At 44.1% G+C, this 20,887-nt stretch overlaps 1 protein-coding gene across 1 annotated transcript in view; it reads right to left on the bottom strand.

The window, feature by feature from the left end:
• The window catches only part of LOC136676907 (transcriptional activator MN1-like), a 24,931-nt gene extending 4,918 nt beyond the window's left edge, over positions 1-20,013 (bottom strand). Inside the window, exon 1 of the mRNA XM_066654195.1 lies at positions 16,484-20,013. Within this exon, the coding sequence (XP_066510292.1) occupies positions 16,484-19,985 (3,502 nt within the window). The 5' untranslated portion in view covers positions 19,986-20,013. The remainder of the gene's footprint in view (positions 1-16,483) is intronic.
• Between the last annotated feature and the right edge of the window lie 874 nt (positions 20,014-20,887).

Below are 20,887 nucleotides of genomic sequence, written 5' to 3'. Positions count from 1 at the left end.
CGTCAGAATTCACAGCGAATGTGAAAGACGCAGCTCTGGGAAGTGAAAGAGTTAAAGCTACATTTAATTAAAACTCTCTGCGGCTTGAAACGTGTCCAAATATTTGCGGACGCCGCTTTCTGATGAGTGCATCCGGCTGCTTTCAAATGCACCCATTAACAGATGAGTGGTGTGTGTGTGTGTGTGTGTGTAGTCTCTGTAGAGCAGCTGCACATGAGCGTGAGGCAGACAGAACTGCGCTGCGAAGCAACTTCTGGAGAGATGGCGCTCCATACGATGAGTCAGAGTTTGGGAACAAGCACCTGACCTCACTAATGTTTATGCAGTGTTATGCATGCGCCATCAAACCCTCACAGCAATGTTCCAAACAACCATTTGGGTTGGGAGTATAGCCTTCCCAGAAAAGGAGAAGCTACAGCGGAAAAGACGAGTTCACAGAGCTATCAGTCGAAGAAGAGAGTAAAAAAAACAAAACAAACAAACAAAAAAAAAAAACACACAAGGCCGGTGTGAAATCCCACATTCAGCAAAACTGCATTTCAATCTGCCGTGAAATGTGAGAACCAAAGGTATCTGGACGCACGGAGCTGCGGTAACTGAAGCAGCGCTAATGCAGTGAGTTACGCTGGCTGTAATGGAGTGATGCTCATTTCCACACACTGCGAAAGAGTGGAGATACCCGTTAAAGAACAGAGAGCGGAATAAACGAGATCATGGGTTATAGACCCTTCTTATACAGTGCTTTAAAATCTGTGAGTTCCTATAATTCGACTGAAATACTGTGGAAATTTGAGCTGCTCACAGTGGTCCGTGGTGTTTTGAACGTACATACGTGTGTGTGTGTGTGAGAAAGAGAAAGAGAAAGAGAAGGAAAGTGAGAGATGCCACATAATCACGCTCTACTCTGTTCAAAAGCCAAGTGTCTGCCAGACGCTTATAAAGCACAAGGGACTGGAGCAGTACTCTCAGGAATGAGTGCTCCTGACCTGGCTGAATGCCATCAGACCCTCACAGCAATGTTCCAACATCTCTTATTCCTGCAGCAAAGAGGAAGAAACACCCCTTTAATACCCTTCAATCTGGAGAAGGTGTCCACACACTTTTGGACAGACTTTCCATTTACTGATGCTGACCGAAAGCTCTAGTTTAATTCTGAACCCAGTGAGGAGTCCACACTGCAGACGGCACACCTCAGAGGGTTTAAGGAAAACCTGAACCTAAACCTTTCCTGAGGCTCATAAACCTGGCTCTAGACCCTTGTAAAAGTCCCTTACACCTTATAAAAATTAGCCCTAACGTTTAAAACACTGTATTTAGCTTAGTTTTGTATTTACAGCATGTTATAATGCACTGAAAACATAGAGATTAATAGTGATCAAGCTACATGTTAAAACAGGTTTCTATGTTATTAGGAATGGTTATTATGTTAAAATATAATTTTACCAGATTATAAGACCTTATAAAGGCACTTGGTTATTTTTGTAATAACATGTGTAATAACAAGGTTTTTATAACTCAGTTATAGCCTTTTTTATTATTTATAGCATGCATTATAATGTATGTATTATGAATATGTTAATAACATGATACGTCATTTCGCCATGCTTATAACACCTTATAATTGTATCGTAACAAGTTGTAAAAGTGTTTAGAGACTAATGTTGTGTTCCTAGAGCGCTGATAGAGAATGTGAGAAGGAGAGAGAGAGAGAGAACGAGTTCAGGCAGGCATGACGACCTCCTCTTTCTCTTTCTCCTCCTCCACCACCTCCTCTTTCTCTCGCCCTCTGGCCCACTTCCCTCCCTCCTTCTCTCTCTCTCTTGCTGTTCTCACACACACACACACACACACACACACAGAGAAAGCTAATACACACATCAGCGAGTGTGGTGAGTGATTTACAGCAGCGAGACGTATATCTAAGCCACGAGCAGATGACATTACTGTCCCCGTCCTTGACCCCTGAGGTTTGAATCACTTAAAAACACCATCAAAACAAAATCTCGTATCTCCAAAACCGCAACTTTACAGGAGACGTTTAAAAAAAATGTCCTAACTTTTAAATGACATTGAAGAGGATTTCTTTCGAGCCCTGGACACAGTGTAAAAGGCGGTGTGTTCATTTAAATTTACACATAAAGAGTAAGAGAAATACACCTCAATATAAATGAAGATACACGGTGAGTGTTGTGTGTCCCTCTGCTTCAATGGGACACCTGATGTGTGTTAATGCACTGGCTATTTACTCCAGTGTGAGCTGTAAAGCCAAGCAAATGGCTGAGAAAGTGTGTGTGTGTGTGTGTGTGTGTGTGCGCCAGGAATGTATCACATTGTGGAGACCAACACCTTTTTTACACACTCACAATGTGGAGACTTGTGGGGACCAAAGTAAATAAAGGTTTAAAGGTTCTTTTAAGTATTTTTAGCACTTATGGAAATGTTCATGGAAAGTCCCCACAATTCACAAATACAAGACAGTGTGTGTGTGTGTGTGTGTAATTTTGCACATCCTGCATAATTAATGTGGCGTTCAGTTGTGCGCATAATGTATCTCCACAGACAATTACAGACCTCTGGAGCAGCTGCATATGAGTCCCCCCCCAACCAGCACTGGACTGTGGAGCAGTGAGGGAGCTCCATCCCATCCTTCGAGGCCAGAAGTGACCCTCTGACATCAGCAGCTGACCTCAATAATGCTCTCACGGCTGCCATCAAACCCTCACAGCAATGTTCCGCGCCCTAGGGTAAGGATCTTCCCCGAGGATGAAGAGAGAGGTATGTACAGATAATAGAAAATAATAGAAAATAATCATTGATAAAGCTTCAGATAAAATAATCATTAATGAAGCGCTACGCTCTGTTCCCACGGCGACAATAACATCCAGCTGATGTCAGAACGCATTAATCATTTCTCCGTGAACTGAGTTACGGCCGACTGACGGCTACCTGCCAAATAACTACACTGTCTGTCAGCACCTCCACACACACACACACACAGCTGTTAGAGGCGCTCACACACCCCAATCTTAAAAAGGACAATCAGGAACACACGGAAAAATGTCCTAAAGTATGTAGACAGTGGTTATAATGAGTGATGATAATGTTCACAGTGAATTAATGTGTGTGTGTGTGTGTGAGTGTGTGTGAGTGAGTGTGGGAAACAGAAACAAAACACATTGAGTTTACCTCAGAATAAATCCTAAGCTTAGATCTGGGTACAGTGTGTGTACAGCACTAAGGCTCACATTAGTAAGTCAACACACAGCTCTGATACTGAGTGTGTATGTGTGTGTGTGTGAGAGAGAGAGACAGACAGAGACAGAGCGAGAGAGAGACAGAGAAAGAGTGAGAGAGAGAGAGAGAGAGATAGAGAAAGAGAGACAGAGAGAGAGAGACACTGAGAGAGAGACAGAGAAAGAGTGAGAGAGACAAATAGAGAGAGAGAGACAGTGAGAGAGAGAGACAGACAGATAAAGAGTGAGAGAGAGACAGAGAGAGAGAGACAGAGACAGCAAGAACGAGAGAGAGAGACAGACAGACAGACAGAGAGAGAGACGGAGAGACAGGGAGAGAGAGCGAGAGATGGAGACAGGGAGAGAGAGAGAGAGAGAGAGAGAGAGAGAGAGAGAGAGACAGACAGACAGAGAGAGAGACGGAGAGACAGGGAGAGAGAGAGACGGAGAGACAGAGAGAGAGAGAGACGGAGAGACAGAGAGAGAGAGAGAGACAGACAGACAAAGAGAGAGAGCGAGAGATGGAGACGGAGAGAGAGAGAGAGAGAGACAGACAGACAGAGAGAGAGACGGAGAGACAGGGAGAGAGAGAGACGGAGAGACAGAGAGAGAGACAGACAGACAAAGAGAGAGAGCGAGAGATGGAGACGGAGAGAGAGAGAGAGAGAGAGAGAGACAGACAGACAGACACAGAGAGAGAGACGGAGAGACAGACAGAGAAAGAGAGACAGAGAAAGAGAGAGAGAGAGAGAATACACAGTACAGATCTATGTTGCTCCAAACTGAGTCAAAAAGTCAAAAGTCAAAAGGGACAAAAGTGAGAGAGTAAACACACACACACACACAGGTACAGGCTGTAATTGTTGTAGTAATTAGCTGTAGTAATTTGCTGTTATATATCAGCCGCTGACAGAAGAGTGTAGAGGAGGTGAAGACACGGCTGTGGTCCTCGGCTCTGAGCGGACGTTTAGCTGAGGTCACTCTTCAGACCACTTCTCAAAACATCCAAACAGAACTGGGCTGTACTTTACACCTCTAACAATGGGGTAAAAGGTGTGGAGCATGTGGGTAAAGCTCGACTGTGTGTGTGTGTGTGTGTGTGTGTGTGGTAACATATATATTTGTGACTGTGTGTTTATGTGTGTGAGTGTGTGTCTGTCTGTGTGTATGTATGTGCGTGTGAGTATATTTGTGTGTGTGTGTGTGTGGGTGTGTGTGTGTGTGTGGGTGTGTGTGATGACGGATTGAGAACATGGCTTGCCTCAAGCTGTTTTCTTTTTTCACGGAAAATGTCAATCACGCCATGGTTTTTTCTCTTTTTTTTTTTGGGCCGTTAAGAAAAGAACGAGAGACACAAAGAGAGGAAGGCAAGAAGCAAAATTACTTGTGTGTGTGTGTGTGTGTTTTCTGCAAGTTGTCGCCTGCGCCAAATGTCAAATACCTCGAATGTGCTGCTAACAGATTACTGAGAGAGAAAGAGAGAGGGACAGAGAGAGAGAGAGAGAAAAAAAAAGAGAGAGAGAGAGAGAGAGAGAGAGAGAAAGAAAAATGTCCCTTCTTTCAGAAAACAATGAGGACCAGAGGGAAGGTCATCTCAGGTGACCAATCAATACACACTGTGGATTTATTAAATCATACACTAAATACACTGTCAGAGTATACCACACACACACACACACACACAACCTAACAGCTTTCCCTTCTTTTTCACCACAGTCCCTCTGGTAAACTGAGCACCTCCAGGCCTGGGTGAGAAGGTGATATTATGGGATGTTGGTGATGATAGACGTGGTCCGACACGAGTGTTTGCCGCGTGTTAATCTCTCGCGCCGCGTGGGGGAAAGGACGGAAACTGGAGGCCTTCTTCACACAAAACTCTTTAATACAACGTGATCGTGCAGATGCTAAAAAGTGTCCGTTTTTCCTGCTGTAACCATAGCAACTCGACACCGGGCTCCAGTTGTGTAATGATTTGATACCGACTCCGATGTTTCGATGTAAGGAACTGCCCATGTTTCCCATTTAAAATCTGTAACACTGATGGATTTAATTCCCACACAGGCTTCTCTTCTCAGTTTGGTATTTATTTTCCACCTTAAATCCTGCAGCAGTAACTCACTCTATTTACAAATGAGATATTTGAATTCCCCTGCCACCTTAAATGCTGTAGCACCGGTCCTCTACATGCTACATATATATATTTATATTCCATTCCACTTTGAATACTACAGAAATAACAACCTCTACTTAAATGCTATTTATCTCTGCTTCCTTTCCACCTTAAATACGGCAGCAGAAACTAACATTATTACTGCCTGTTGTTCCCCATTCCGCCTTAAATGATGCAGACAATTTTTCCTACACAGATCTGATCTGAACTTCTCTTCCACCTTAAATACAGCAGCAGTATCTCACTTTAAGCACTGCTTATTTAAATTTTTATTTCTACCTTAAAACAAGCAGCAGAACCACACCACGACTAGCACAAAATATTATTTAAGAGAGGGTTAAAAAAAACAATATAAAACGAGCTGAATCATTTCCTCAGGCTGTTTATTTGAGTGTTATCAAGAGAGCACACATCCCAAAAAAGTGTGTGTGTGTGTGTGAGTGTGAGAGAGAGAGAGAGAGAGAGAGAGAGAGAGAGAAGCAGAAAAGGAAAACCAACAAATTGTAAACACATTATTTTAAAATTTGTAGCTTTCCGTTTTTATATCAACTGCTTCAAACTTTTGTTAAAATTAACATAAAGCCACCCCCTGAACACACACACACACACACACCTACCTATTGGACTCTAATCAATATCAACATTCATGTCACACACAGTACACACATCCCTCAGCTGATGCAGACACTGAGGTTCCTCATAATGACTTTTGTCACTCTTACTGTTAATGAAAAGGCATTTGCGGAGGCTAAAACATGCAATAGTTCTAACTGCCCCATGCACATTTAAACCATATGAATGTGTTCATCCGTTGTGCTGAGGTCACCCACAACAACCCCCTCGTGTCAATGTGAGTGAGTGAGCCGAGCAGCTGCTGTAATCAAAACAGAGGCTGTGTCTTATTCACTTTTCTCTACATTGAGAAAGGCACTACACAGTGACCAGAGCGTACTGTCAGACGCCTGGTGTGTCCTGTTGATGGTGCTCATCAAAGCTACCCATGAAGAAGGGAACAGATCGAATCTGTGGACTCTTGAGAAGAGCAGTTGCCAGTGGCTGGATAACACCACTGCTCTCAGTGCAGTACAATGGGGTTCCAATCTCCACCGTGTGGCCTCCAAAGACATCAGAGGAAATATGACCACGATACTGTGGACCCCCAGTGTACACCCACAGAAGCATATGACAAACCGGTGCGCTACCATGGCGCTGGTGTTGAGTGTCGAGTCTGATTATCGTTTGTGAAATCCCCAAAACATATACTCAACCACATCTAAGTTCTGCATCATCGGAGCCCACCCACTGCCCCTTACACCGTGAGAGCATCCCATTACAGAAACACTCCATTGTTTGTGAATAATGGACGGATATAAATGCTTTTACAATAAATGGAATAGTAGAAATGCTCCAATATTTCAATAAATGAACCGATGGAATCTCTCTAATTTAATACTAAAGAGACCAATAGAAATGATCAAATGCTTATGAAGAAATGGACCAATAGAAAAGCAGTTTTAAAGCAAAAGGAACCAATAGCAAAGCTGTTGTTTTACAGTAAAATGGACAAATTTTACAAAACGCACTCATTTGTATCAATGGACCAATCAGAATTCTCCAATTTTACAATGAACGGACCAATAGAAATTCTCAAACCAATAGAAGGCTCCAGTTCTCCAGCCGACCAATAGAAACGCACCAGAAATCTAAATGAAGACGCATGTTTATTTCTAGACAGTGATGATGTCTGAAAGCTGAGTTCTTTTCCTTGTTCAGACTGTTCTGGAACAACTCGCGTCTCCACACAGACGTTCGGAGTGTCCGAGTGAGACAGGTCCGTGTTTCAGCCAAAACCAGCACCCAAACAACCCACCGCTGGGAGGTGAAGGGTTCTCACAGAGCCACTCAGGACGAGTCCATGACCACCTCTGACTGGTCTCTAACTGGGCGCTGTGTGTGTGTGTGTGTGTGTGGGGGGGGGGGGGGGGGGGGCACTGTCAGAGCAAGACCTTGTATCTGCATTTCTGATGTATTGTTTCTGGGCCTCACCTGAAAACACCAGCTGTGCTTCACATCGTGTCCAAACACCAAAGCAAACGGACCAATAGGAAGAGTCCGTGTTTAGAGAGATACATAGTGTCACTCTGAACGTGACTATAGCCATGTCACATCTGAAGTGTTCTAATTCCTATCAAAGACTAAAACTCCCCGTGATTATCAGCCTAATGATGATAATATTTTGATTATTCTCCACTTTCCCAGTCGTCGAAACACATCTGGACACAGCTGCAGCAGCTGCTGCTGAGAGAGACACAGATCAAACGTATTTGGTGTCTTTGAGAACAATTACAACAACATGCTCCATCAAATACTAAACAAACAGGTTGCTTAAGAATACAGTGTAGAGTAACAGAGATGTTAATGTGTGTGTGTGTTTTCACATTCAGCACCATTTGCTTCGCAAACACTGAAGTGTAAACATTTAACACTGAATGGAAACTGTGGAGAGTCCTCAGCTCCTCCTCCGCTACAGTTACAGCACCCTCCCCCAAACTAGCCTCAGTCTCAGAGACAGAGAAAGAGACAGACAGACAGACAGAAAGAGAGAGAGAGAGAGAGAGAGAGAGAGAGAGAGAGCGCGCAGTGGTCAGTCACACACTCTTCAAAACTGAAGAGTGGCCCACACTGCATCACTCTGCTCTGAAATAAGAAGCTGGAGCTTCAGAGTCAGGGGAGCAACACAATCATACAACAACAACAACAACACACTGACACTGTAAATAAAACACAGTCACTGTAAACAAGAACACCACACAGTCACTGTAAACAACACACAGTCACTATAAACAACTACATACTGTCACTGTAAATAACACACAGTCACTGTAAACAAGAACAACACACAGTCACTGTAAACAACACACAGTCACTATAAACAACTACATACTGTCACTGTAAATAACACACTGTCACTGTAAACAACTACACACTGTCACTGTAAACAACTACACAGTCACTGTAAACAACTACACACTGTCACTGTAAACAACTACACACGGTCACTGTAAACAACTACACAGTCACTGTAAACAACTATACACTGTCACTGTAAACAACTACACAGTCACTGTAAACAACTACAGTCACTGTAAACTACAACTACACACTGTCACTGTAAACAACTACACAGTCACTGTAAACAACTACACACTGTCACTGTAAACTACAACTACACACAGTCACTGTAAACAACTACACACTGTCACTGTAAACTACAACTACACACTGTCACTGTAAACAACTACACACTGTCACTGTAAACAACTACACAGTCACTGTAAATAACACAGTCACTGTAAACAACAACACAGTCCCTGTAAACAACTACACACTGTCACTGTAAACTACAACTACACACTGTCACTGTAAACAACAACTACACACTGTCACTGTAAACTACAACTACACACTGTCACTGTAAACAACAACTACACACTGTCACTGTAAACAACTACACAGTCACTGTAAACAACTATACACTGTCACTGTAAACAACTACACAGTCACTGTAAACAACTACACACTGTCACTGTAAACAACTACACAGTCACTGTAAATAACACAGTCACTGTAAACAACAACACAGTCCCTGTAAACAACTACACACTGTCACTGTAAACTACAACTACACACTGTCACTGTAAACAACTACACTGTCACTGTAAACAACTACACAGTCACTGTAAACAACTATACACTGTCACTGTAAACAACTACACAGTCACTGTAAATAACACAGTCACTGTAAACAACAACACAGTCACTGTAAACAACTACACACTGTCACTGTAAACTACAACTACACACTGTCACTGTAAACAACTACACACTGTCACTGTAAACAACTACACAGTCACTGTAAATAACACAGTCACTGTAAACAACACACGGTCAGTTTAAACTACATACTGTCACTGTAAACTACAACTACACACTTTCACTGTAAACAACACACAGTCACTATAAACAACTACATACTGTCACTGTAAATAACACACTGTCACTGTAAACAACAACTACACACTGTCACTGTAAACAACTACACAGTCACTGTAAACAACTACACACAGTCACTGTAAACAACAACTACACACGGTCACTGTAAACAACTACACACTGTCACTGTAAACAACTACACAGTCACTGTAAACAACTACACAGTCACTGTAAATAACACAGTCACTGTAAACAACAACACAGTCCCTGTAAACAACTACACACTGTCACTGTAAACTACAACTACACACTGTCACTGTAAACAACTACACAGTCACTGTAAACAACTACACACTGTCACTGTAAACTACAACTACACACTGTCACTGTAAACAACTACACAGTCACTGTAAACAACAACACAGTCACTGTAAATAACACACTGTCACTAAACTACACTGTCACTGTAAACAACAACTACACACTGTCACTATAAATAACACACTGTCATTTTAAACTACACACTCTGACACTAAAAACCACACACAGTCACTGTAAACAACACACTGTTACTGTAAGCACAAACAGGGAACCCAGCACTGAACTGAACTGAAGAGAGTGCTGTCTTTATTCTCTGTTGGAATGGAGCACACAGCTGAAAACCCTCTGCTCAGTTGTGTATTTTAATTACTCTGTTTCAGTTCGTCAGAAAAGGAACTAAAAACTGCCCACCTCTGGAAGCCCACCCAATGTATTTATAAAATCAGTGACCTACAATAATATAGTCTCCTCCCTTAATGCATCTTAGAGAATTGTATTAATAATACACATTATTAACATTAATATATGTTTAATTTACACATGCCTTACACTCACTTTGACCAACTATCCATTGGCTGATACTCATTTGAGAAGCGTGTATACAGTGGGTGGGCTCCTGTGTGTTCACTGTCCCAGACTTCGCTGCTTTATTTGGTTAATGTTCATCTGCATTGTGTAGTTTTTCTAAGTGAATCTATATTTTACATAAAGGTGTAAACACCACGTGAATTCCTCATTCGTATTATTCTTTAATCTATTTTGACTTGTACTTATTCAATGTCACTTTCTTTTGTTGAACACCTTTCTTCGGCTCGTGGAAGTCGTCCGTGTGCGTTTTTATTATGTGACGAGTCTTGGTCTTTGGATTCATTTAGAAAACTCCTAACTGTACTTCCATTTCTTTAGGTTAGTTTAATTATTTCTTGTTTATTTCCAGGGTCTTTAGCGAACATCGTTGTGAGGACGGTGTAAACACTGGGGACTCGACCCGAGTGTTTATTGTTTGCGTTAATGTTTTGTTTATTAATTTACTCTTTACAAAGTGACCTGTTGTTTACCCTCTCCTCTTTAGTTTATATCTGAACACAAACACTGTATGCGCTAGTCTTTATTTACTGTGTTCCACGTTCTACACCAAGACTCATCAGGCGTCTACTGTTATATACCATTAGTTTACGGTTGTTTATCTCTCTTTGCTCTTTTTTGTCTCTCTTTGCTTTCAGTAAACCTTTAAACAATGTGTATTTGTGTGTTTAGTGTCAGCGTTTCTATTTATTTTCATATTTTTATGCTGTTTTCTTTACAGACTGTAACCTCATCTCGTCTTGTTCTTAGTTGTTGTTTATTACATATTTATGTGTATTTTATAAATACCTTACATTCCAGTTAAAATCCTTTATTCCAGTTAAAATTAGCTCCTTTTTATTTCCAGTTTCTTTAGAGAGTGTCTTTTAAAGGACGGTGTAACGCCGTGGACTCGTCTGGATCCTTCTATTCCAGCTGCTGATGCGCTTTTATTTTGCATTTTTTAGCTCATGTATTTATGTGAATTCTGAAAACACTCACGGGTCTTTAGTACGTTGTGTCTGTCCCTTATTTATTTATTTTAATTGTTTACACCTTTTAATCTCACTAACGTCTCTCCTGTGGCGATGTAAACGGACTAGGAGCTAGTTCTTTGTGAATTTGGCGTGTATCGAGTCTTTGTCTCTCGTTATTTTTTGGTTCTATTTATTTTCAATTTTCTTTGAACGCTGTAAACACGCGTGTGCCCGTCTTGTTTGTTTAGTCTGTTAAACATAAAGTGTCTAGAGTAACTACGTCAATAATCCAGAGATGGCTCTGATTAAATTTAAGAGGCGTCTTTAAGCCAGCGGCTGCTGGAATTTGAAAGAGTGCAGGAGGAAAGACGACAGGAAAAACAGACTGGGCCGGAAGGAGGTTAAAAAATAGCTGTTGTCACTGATCTGTGTGGATCCACTGATTAATTTATTTCTAGGAATTAAAAGACGTTAATTAATTTACTTATTAGTTTTAAAGAAGCTGTCATTAATGCTGTAACAATGGCTATCAGTTTGATGTTTGTATTTGAAAGTGTTATTATTTGTGGTAGTAATACACATATTTTAATGTGTGTACAAAGCCCTGTTTGAACCAAAATTTAAAATAAAGGTTTTCATTATTATTATTATTATTATTATTATTATTATTAATATATTCACTCCTGTGGTAAATGTTAGACGCCCTGAGGACGGACACATTCTGTTAATTTACTTCTAGAAAACATACTCTCACCGTAACTTGGGGAATTTTTTTTTATTTTTTTTTTTTTTATCAAATTTACCATTAAACATTTTTCAAACATGGTCTGTGCAAAATAAAGATTTTACAGTGTAATAAAATGCAGTAAAATATTGCTTTTTCTTGCAGTTCTTTCACACACACACACACACTTCATCATCATAGACAAATAAACAATGTAATATTATAAAAATATATTACGCTAAATTTCACTGAATTTATAACACAAATCTTTAAATGTGACCTGTGCAAAAGTTTGGGTACACACACACACACACACACACACACACACACACAAACACAATTCATTCAACCTGAGGACTGACCGACCCTTGTTTCACAAAAAAGGACACAAAGCAAAGATCTAAATAGCACCTCCTTGTGGAGCAGTTCCTTATCGAGTGAGTGAGTAAGTGAGTGAGTGAGTGATGAGTGAGTAAGTGAGTGAGTGAGTGATGAGTGAGTGAGTGAGTGTGTGAGTGAGTGATGAGTGAGTGAGTGAGTGAGTGTGTGATGAGTGAGTGAGTGTGTGAGTGAGTGATGAGTGAGTAAGTGAGTGAGTGATGAGTAAGTGAGTGAGTGATGAGTAAGTGAGTGAGTGAGTGATGAGTGAGTAAGTGAGTGTGTGATGAGTGAGTGTGTGAGTGAGTGATGAGTGAGTAAGTGAGTGTGTGATGAGTGTGTGAGTGAGTGAGTGATGAGTGAGTAAGTGAGTGAGTGATGAGTGTGTAAGTGAGTGATGAGTGAGTAAGTGAGTGTGTGAGTGAGTGATGAGTGAGTAAGTGAGTGTGTGATGAGTGAGTGAGTGAGTGTGTGAGTGAGTGATGAGTGAGTAAGTGAGTGAGTGATGAGTGTGTGAGTGAGTGATGAGTGAGTGAGCGAGTTACAGGAAAGGCATCGCATCTATGACATTTACATCAAATTCACACTGACGCGACAAACGCCACGGATCTGAAGGGAAGACTTTCACAGACAAATTAAAAACACAGAACAATCAACAACTACACGCTGTTCGACCGGAAGTGCATTTAAACTCTTACACACAACTGTAACATTCACCGTGAAGAAGCCCCGTTTATATCTTTAATATCACACACACACACACACACACACACACACCGTCTCCTCCTCCGCACTGAGAGAGCCCCCACTCAGATGAGAGAGTGTCAGAGCTGTGATTTGTGTTAAGCAGATATCGATCGCCTGAGTGCAGCAGACAGGAGGTAGAGAGGGAGAGAGAGAGGGAGAGAGAGAGGCTGAAGAGTACAGATTAGTGTGTGATTTACATCTGTCTGGAAATAAAGAGATGAATTTATGGTCATATTGAGCTCCTCAGTACAGCCCCCTTCACTGGGCCAATACATATATAAATACATCCATATCTAAATTCACACCGCCCTCTGACACATATCAGCCGGAGCTGCCCTGCAGTCTGTGTCCCTCTCTATCAGAGCCAGCATTAACTTCTTCACTTGTGGGTGTCGCTCTTCTGTGGGATCAGAGCAGAGAGGATGGTGTTCTTCCCCCACATCACCCAGTCTCCCAGCCTCATCCTTCCTCAGTTTCAGCCCGCTTTCGGCAGGTTACTACCACTGCACACGGGGAAGTCTTTGAAAGACTGTATTGGAGACATTCTGAACGAATCATTTTGACTGTCACAGTCTGTCTCACTGCACTCATTTAAACATCCAAAGCCCCCCTAGAAAACCTCTCTCTCTCTCTCTGATACACACACACACTCTCTCACACACTCTCTCTCTCTCTCATACACACACTCTATCTCTCTCAAACACACACACACAGACAATCTCTCTCTCTCTCTCTCTCTCACACACACACACACACACACACAGACAATCTTTCTCTCTCTCTCTCACACACACACAATCTCTCTCTCTCTCTCTCACACACACACACAGACAATCTTTCTCTCTCTCTCTCTCACACACACACAATCTCTCTCTCTCTCTCTCTCTCTCTCTCTCTCTCTCTCACACACACACACACACACACACATACAGACAATCTCTCTCTCTCTCTCTCTCTCTCTCTCTCTCACTAAAATGTGATGTGGAGCATCACTGCATTATGACCTACAATTAATCACAACATGAAACACTGCAGACTGTACATTTTAACATATATTCAATTAAGAAAATACTGAGACAATTCCAAAAATTAAATTTACTCATTGCTTTCACTGGCGAAAATATTAAATAAGGCAGAAATGTAATAATAATAATAATAATAATAATAATAAAAATAATAATAAAATTAACAGCAGTAAATGTACACTTTCTAAATATAATAATAATAATAATAATAATAATAATAATAATAATAATAATGATGATGCAAGGATTTATGGCAAGGAGCCATATTTGACATTTATAAGAGATGGCCTGAGTTAATTAAAGTAGATGAATTAGATCTGAAATTAAGTAAATAATAAATATCTACTTTGCTACCTGTTGTGAAATAAATGATAATAAATGTGTGTGAACGGTAACAGCTCTAAGTTGAGTGTAGGTCACTGTTCCGCTGTAACTCGCTGTTTGTGAGAAACACTGAAGCGGTCGCAGCTGCGGAGGACTTTTATTTTTTATCATATTTTCAGTAAAAACCACGGGGATGAAGACGCAAATTTACAAGTAATTCTACTGCCACCTGAAATCACACACTAAACTTTTACGCTATAAATATCACAATAAAAGTCTAAAGAGTGCCGCTAAATTTCTAAACATTTTAATTTTTTAGTTTTTAATTTTAAAGCAGTTTTACTGGCGCCAAAAGTCACATTCTAAACATCTACACAGTAACATCGGTTTAAATTTAACATATTTATAGTTCTATCATTTTTTTTAACACTAAAATTCCGTTTTTTTAGTGAATTAATTCAAATGTGATTGTTCATTCATAAAAATCAAATACTGTAAATCTTCCAAATTCATTTTATTATCAGCACAAATAATAATAATAATAATAATAATAATAATAATAATAATAATAATTTTTTTGAAATTTTTGAAATACTTTTATAGTACTTTTTAAATTTTGAAGTACTTTTATTTTGCTCTGCCTCTTGTATAATATTATACTTTGAACTATTGGGACTCCTGCACTTTTTTTTTTATTTGTAGTAGAATTTTCAAAACGTATTTATTATTTATATTTAAATATTTTGTCTTGGTTAAAACTGTTTAATTTTAACATTTAAAAACTATTTAATATGATACGCCTGCCGTTCGCTAAAACAAATTCCTTCTACATGCAGCTCTCTGAGAAACACCGGAACATACATTTGATTCTGATTTGGAATCGAATTATTTTTTTTTTTATCTGAAAATTTGAGCTCGCGAGCTTTTCGAGTTCCTCGCGTGTCATCAACTCTGAAATAACGGAAAGTTCTTAGTGGGATTATCCCGAGATAATGTTAAACACACACACACACACAGAGGGAGAGAGAGAGAGAGAGAGAGAGAGAGAGAGAGAGAGAGAGAGAGAGGGAGGAAATCTCTCCAGCTCGAGATTAATTAATCTAGCGCGCGCTGTTGTTGTGAGAGTGAAAAGCGAGATAAAGAAAGCAGCGGGAGGTGTTTACTCTGCAGCGCGTGCCCTTTGCAGAGCCCTCTCTTTCTGCGGTTTCACGCGGACATAAACTTAAACCCGTAAAATAGTCTCAATCCTTGAGTAAACCTTGAGTCCCGCGACGCGTTGAGAGCCGCGCGCTCGTCAATCACACGCCTTTTCACTGCTTACGTTTTTTATGAAGGTTTTCAGGTTCCTTTCCACACGTTAGAGACACGGACGCTGCTTTCGCCTTCTGTTATTTACTTTATTTTTTATCGGACCTAAAACAATACAATTAGACAACACAGCTTTGTGTGTTATTAATCACAAAATACTAATAAATAAAATAAATAATTAATAAATAACAGTAACAACGAGGTACTTTTAATTTGAAATCTATTTTCCAATCACCTCAAGTCGCCTTAGTGGCTTCGTTGATTTCCACTTTGTCTAAAAATACAACAGAAGCACATTTATAACACCATAACCATTTAATAAGTAATAATATTATTCATAATTAGTTTTTAAACAAAACTGAGATACAAATTCCTAAATATAAAATTATGCTAAATAATTAGCAAGAGTTGTTGGCTCAGTAAAATTAACAATATAATAATAATAACACTACATGTGTTCTTGGTGCATTCAAATGGTGCAAACAGGCTTCTATGGGGTAAAAAATATATAACACTCAGCACTTCCTATTTCAGAGAGGTCTCTCAAGGCTAAGGAGGTACTTGCCATTAATGTGTGTGTGTGTGTGTAAGGGGGAGAGAGAGAGAGAGAGACAGAAAATGTTTCACACAGCAATATATCAATGCACAGGTCCGATGCCCCCACCCACCCCAAACAAATAATTACCCCAACCTTAAAGTGTACACGCGAGAACATTTACCTTCTTTGATGGAGCCCTGTCCTTTAGCCTTTTCCCACGCTCCCAGTGACTTGTCCTCTTCCGAGTTTTCCAGAAGGCTCTTGTCGCTGGGCACATACCAGGTGGCGTGCTGCTCGGCCATGAGTGTGTCCAGGTCGATTGTGCCCACCGAGCCCTTTCCGGCATCCGGGCTACAACTGGCGAGGTCTACGTCTCCGCTCTGTCCATTGCAGTCCGTTGCTTTCTTGCTGTTCTTCACGGCAAGAGGCTGGTCCTCGGAGATGCTGAACTGCTGCCTCTGAAGCTGGATCTGAGCCTGCAGTATCTCCAGGGGGTGGATCTCGTCCTGGCCCGAGGTGCTGGAGGGCGTTCTGACCTGCTCCATGCCCGGCGTACCTGGGTGACCTGGGTGGCCTACTCCTCCGTAGCCCTCTGACGTTGAGGTAGTGTGGTTGGCGAGGCCTATTCCCTGCCCTTTCTGCCCACCCATCAGCCCGTTGTCCAGTCTCTGCAGCTTGGGTGAGCCACCCTTCGCTGAGGCGCCTGCATCCGAGCTGGACGAGACCTCGTCTTCGTTGCTGAAGTGGGGGCCGATCTCGTCCGGGAACTCGACCCGAGGCGAGCAGTCGGCCGACTTTGACACGCTCTGGATGCCGCTGTCTAGGGACGACATCAGGTCAGCAGCTTGATCGCCCAGCATCAGGTCACCCCCCTTCCCCCAGGATGGCGATGTGATGGGTTTTTCGTGAGGTGTGCCCCCACCCCTCTCTCCGCTGCCAGCTGCTGCTGTGACCTGCTGGCCGGGACTCACAACAGGGTTGCCATTGTCGGAGGGGAAGAAAATCCCAGGGCTCACATGGCCACTGTCCCTCTTCCTCCTCCCTCTCCCTCTCCCGCTCCCTGTTGCCGCTTTCCCCTCATTGCAAGGGGTAGCGTCCATGTTGTAACCTGGGGAGAGGGCGCTGGCTTCCCCCTGCACCGTCTGGTTTGGCCCCGCCGGCTTAGTGTTGCCATTGCTAGCGCTAGGCATCTGGGTTGTCTGGGGTGTGGCTCCACCCGGGAAGAATTCTGGCCCAGTGCTGCTTGTCCCATTGGCCGTACTGGTATTCACATCCTGCTCGGTTTGACTCAGCTTTCGTTTCCCCTCTCCCTGGCTCTTCTTGTTGAATGTCACGTTGAGGTTAGGGGCCCCCAGGCTGGCGATCATGTTCTGGCAGGCGGTGGAGAGTGCCGCTAGGCAGCTCTGTCCAAACACACTGTCCTTGCTGCTTGTTTTGTTAAAACTCCCCAAAGAGAGAGCCCCCAATTTGCTGACAGAGGAGCGCTGGCCAGCTGGAAACTCTGACTGTGAGGCATAACTCCCTGGAGAGGTGCTCACACCCTGGGCATTATTGTGTGGTGCCCCCTGTCGACTGGACCCCCCAAAAGGAAAAGAGGGTTGGGCACCCATGGGTGGCCCTGAAAAGTCATTTGGACGTCTTTCCGATGGCGTGTTGGGCAGCCCCACACCGGCCCCGGGTGACTGCATTTGTGCCAGGTTCCCCATGCCGTTTCCAAATTGCGGATGTATGCTGGGTGAGTGTAAGGGCTGCACGTGGCCCTCTCCAGGTATTCTCATAGGGTCCTGCATGCCCAGACCATTGACACCTGGCCTAAACATCATGGCAGCACCGTTTTGCATATCATGAGCGCCTGCCTCGCCACCCGGGCCACCCATACGCCTCCCCAGCATCTCCCCTGGTGGGTGTGGCCCAGGAAACCAGCCACTTTCAGGAGCCATGTGGGGATTCTGCCCATCAAAGTTCACCATCCTCCCAGCGCTGTCTCTCTCAAAGCCCCCCACGGGACCTCCGTGAACCATAGGGCCCTGAGGGACATCTCCGTGGTGACCGAGCTGCTGCAAGTTGGGCTGTCTCATTCTCTGCTGCTGACTCCGAGAGGCCATCTGCTTGATCATCATGGCGGCGTTCTGCCTCTGCTGCAGCGACTGCTGCTCAGGGCCGGGGTGTTGCAGCGGCGGGCCTGGGGGAAACCCATCAGAAACAGGGGGAGTGAACTCTCCAGGAAGGCCCGGGTAGGCCGAGGGAGAGATGTGGTTCTCCATACCGGGCGGGTTGTGCATTCCGCTGTTCCAGGAGCCGCAGCCCTCCCCTCCGTGGGCGTTGGGGAAGTCAAACCTAGGCCTTTTAGCCACATTCAAATACGGGGCGTCAAAGTGCTGCAGCCTCTGACTGGGAGGCTGCTGGGGAGGAGGGGGCTGCTGTTGCATATTGAACATGGGGTCCCCGTAGGGGTTCATCCCTCTGTTCTCCAGTCTGTGAATCGGGTATTCAAACTGGTTGTGCTGGCCAGGCATCATGACGCCGCCCTCCTGCATGCTGGCATTGGCCGAGCCGGCCTCGGGCTGCGGGGGCCGCGGGAGGGAAGGTGGGCAGGGGTTTTGTCGGCCCATCAAGCCTGTCTGCTGCTGCTGCATGAGGGGATGCCTGGCACCGGGCTCCATGCCCACTGGAATTTTGCGCCCTCCTCCGAACCCCCGATCAAAGAACACACTGTGCTGGGCCGGGGGCTGTGGCTGCTGCTGCTGAGGAGGGGCTTGGGGGTGTCCTTTAGAGATGCCCTGCATTCCTGAGGCCCGGGACAGGCCTGGGTTTCCAGGAAAACTGGCCCCTGGCACCTGCCTCCCTCCACCAAAGTGGGGGAGCTGGGAATCTGGCTCGGAGGGGGAAAACACAGATACGTCAAAATGTCCAGAGGGCTCGTTGGGATAGCTGTAGTCCAGGCCTTCGACGGCGCCCTGAGGGGGCATGCGTCTGGACTCTAGGTTGTGGGTTTCCGAGGACGTGGAGGAAGAGGAAGGAAGGCCATGAAAGGAGGCAGCCCGGTTCGGGGACTGGTCGAGGGGCAGGCAGGGGGCTGGGACTGGGTGGTTTCCGCCGGAGGGTCCGTGGTGTTGGAAGTCAGGCATCGAGCCTGGCCTTTGCTGCTGCGTTTGCGGCTGTTGCTGAGGAAACCCGTCCCCGGACTGGCCTTCTGAGAGCGGGTCGAACCCATCTGCGAATCCCTGCTGGGGGCCCATACCGGGGCCATAACCCATTATCCTACCTCCGTGTAAGCAGGAGGATCCAGGGCCTGGGTCCCCGAAGTTTCCCCCAAAGTGTGGGTGGTGTTGGTGGGGGTGAGCCTGGTGGCCGTGGGGGTGGTTGTGAGGTTGCTGGTTGTTAAAGAAGCCGTGCATTGGCGCTTGCTGTTGTTGCTGCTGCTGCTGTTGCGGTTGTTGCTGGAGTCCTGCCGCGTGCATGTCCGAGTGTCCCCGCGCGTGGAAACCACCGTACTGCTCCCCTCCGTTCATGTTCATGTTGAGCGCGAGCATTGGGGGCTCGTTAAGGGCGCCCATACCGGGCTCGACCGGCCCTGGAGCCCTGGCGTTGTAGTGCGAACTCATGCTTGCTCTCGGCTGGCTGAAGTTCTTCTCGGTTCTGACGCTGCGTAACGGGGGACCGAACGGATCCAGTCCAAACATCCCGGGATCAATCCCGCATGACGGCCAGCGTTTCCCAGCGTCCGTCCGCCGGTTGCTCACGAGCGCGGTCCGCGCGGCGAAGGAAGAAATGAGGCGAAAATTGAGCGCGAGGAAAAAAATATATATAATAATAATAATAAAACAAAGGATAGTGTGTTTAATATTATTAATAAAAAATAAGATGTAAATAATTTGTTTTAAGTATCTGCGCGAGAGCGAAGACAAAGCAATATCCGAGAAACTCAGCGGTGGAGGGTTTTTCTCTTTCTTTTTTCTTTCTTTGTTTTTTGCTTCTTTTTCACAATAAAATCACGGCGTGTTGGGAAAAAAAACGTAAAAAAAAAACTAGCAGAATTTTAAAAAGTATTCCGTCCTTTGAATAAAGAAAAACAAAGTTCACAACTGCTGCCAATGCGCGTGCAACAAAACGGAGGGGTCACAACGCAGCTCCGCGAGACCATTTCTCCTCCTCAACCACAACAACAACAAATAAACAAATAAACAAAGCGTGATAATAATCCCACTCTCGCGTTTCCGCTCAAATGTCCTCGAGATCCTCACCGGAGGCGCGTGCAGGCGAGGTCGGCGGACGGAGGACGTCCCGTGCGTCTTTACGCTCCGCTCGCGCTGGGGGCAGCCACCATCCTCGCGCGGCTCGTGCAGACGTGCTTTCGCCGGGGGTCTGGAGGATCTGAAGCGTGCAGAGAGAAGCCGTGGCTCGAGCTCCTCGCCTGCGTGTTACGAAGCGCCCGCGGAGGAGCTCATCTCTCTCGCTTTCCCTCTTTCTTTTTTTCCCTTTATTTCTTTTCTTCTACCTTCTATCTCTCTTTCTGTCGCTCGTGCTCAGTCTCTATCCCAGCGCGTGCATGCACTTGCACAAACACCTACACACACGCGCGCGC

Source organism: Hoplias malabaricus, chromosome X2 (assembly GCF_029633855.1).
Source record: "Hoplias malabaricus isolate fHopMal1 chromosome X2, fHopMal1.hap1, whole genome shotgun sequence".
NCBI classification, from domain to species: domain Eukaryota; kingdom Metazoa; phylum Chordata; class Actinopteri; order Characiformes; family Erythrinidae; genus Hoplias; species Hoplias malabaricus.
The sequence above is the reverse complement of the archived record's forward strand: the minus strand, read 5'-3'. Positions and strand labels throughout refer to the sequence as shown.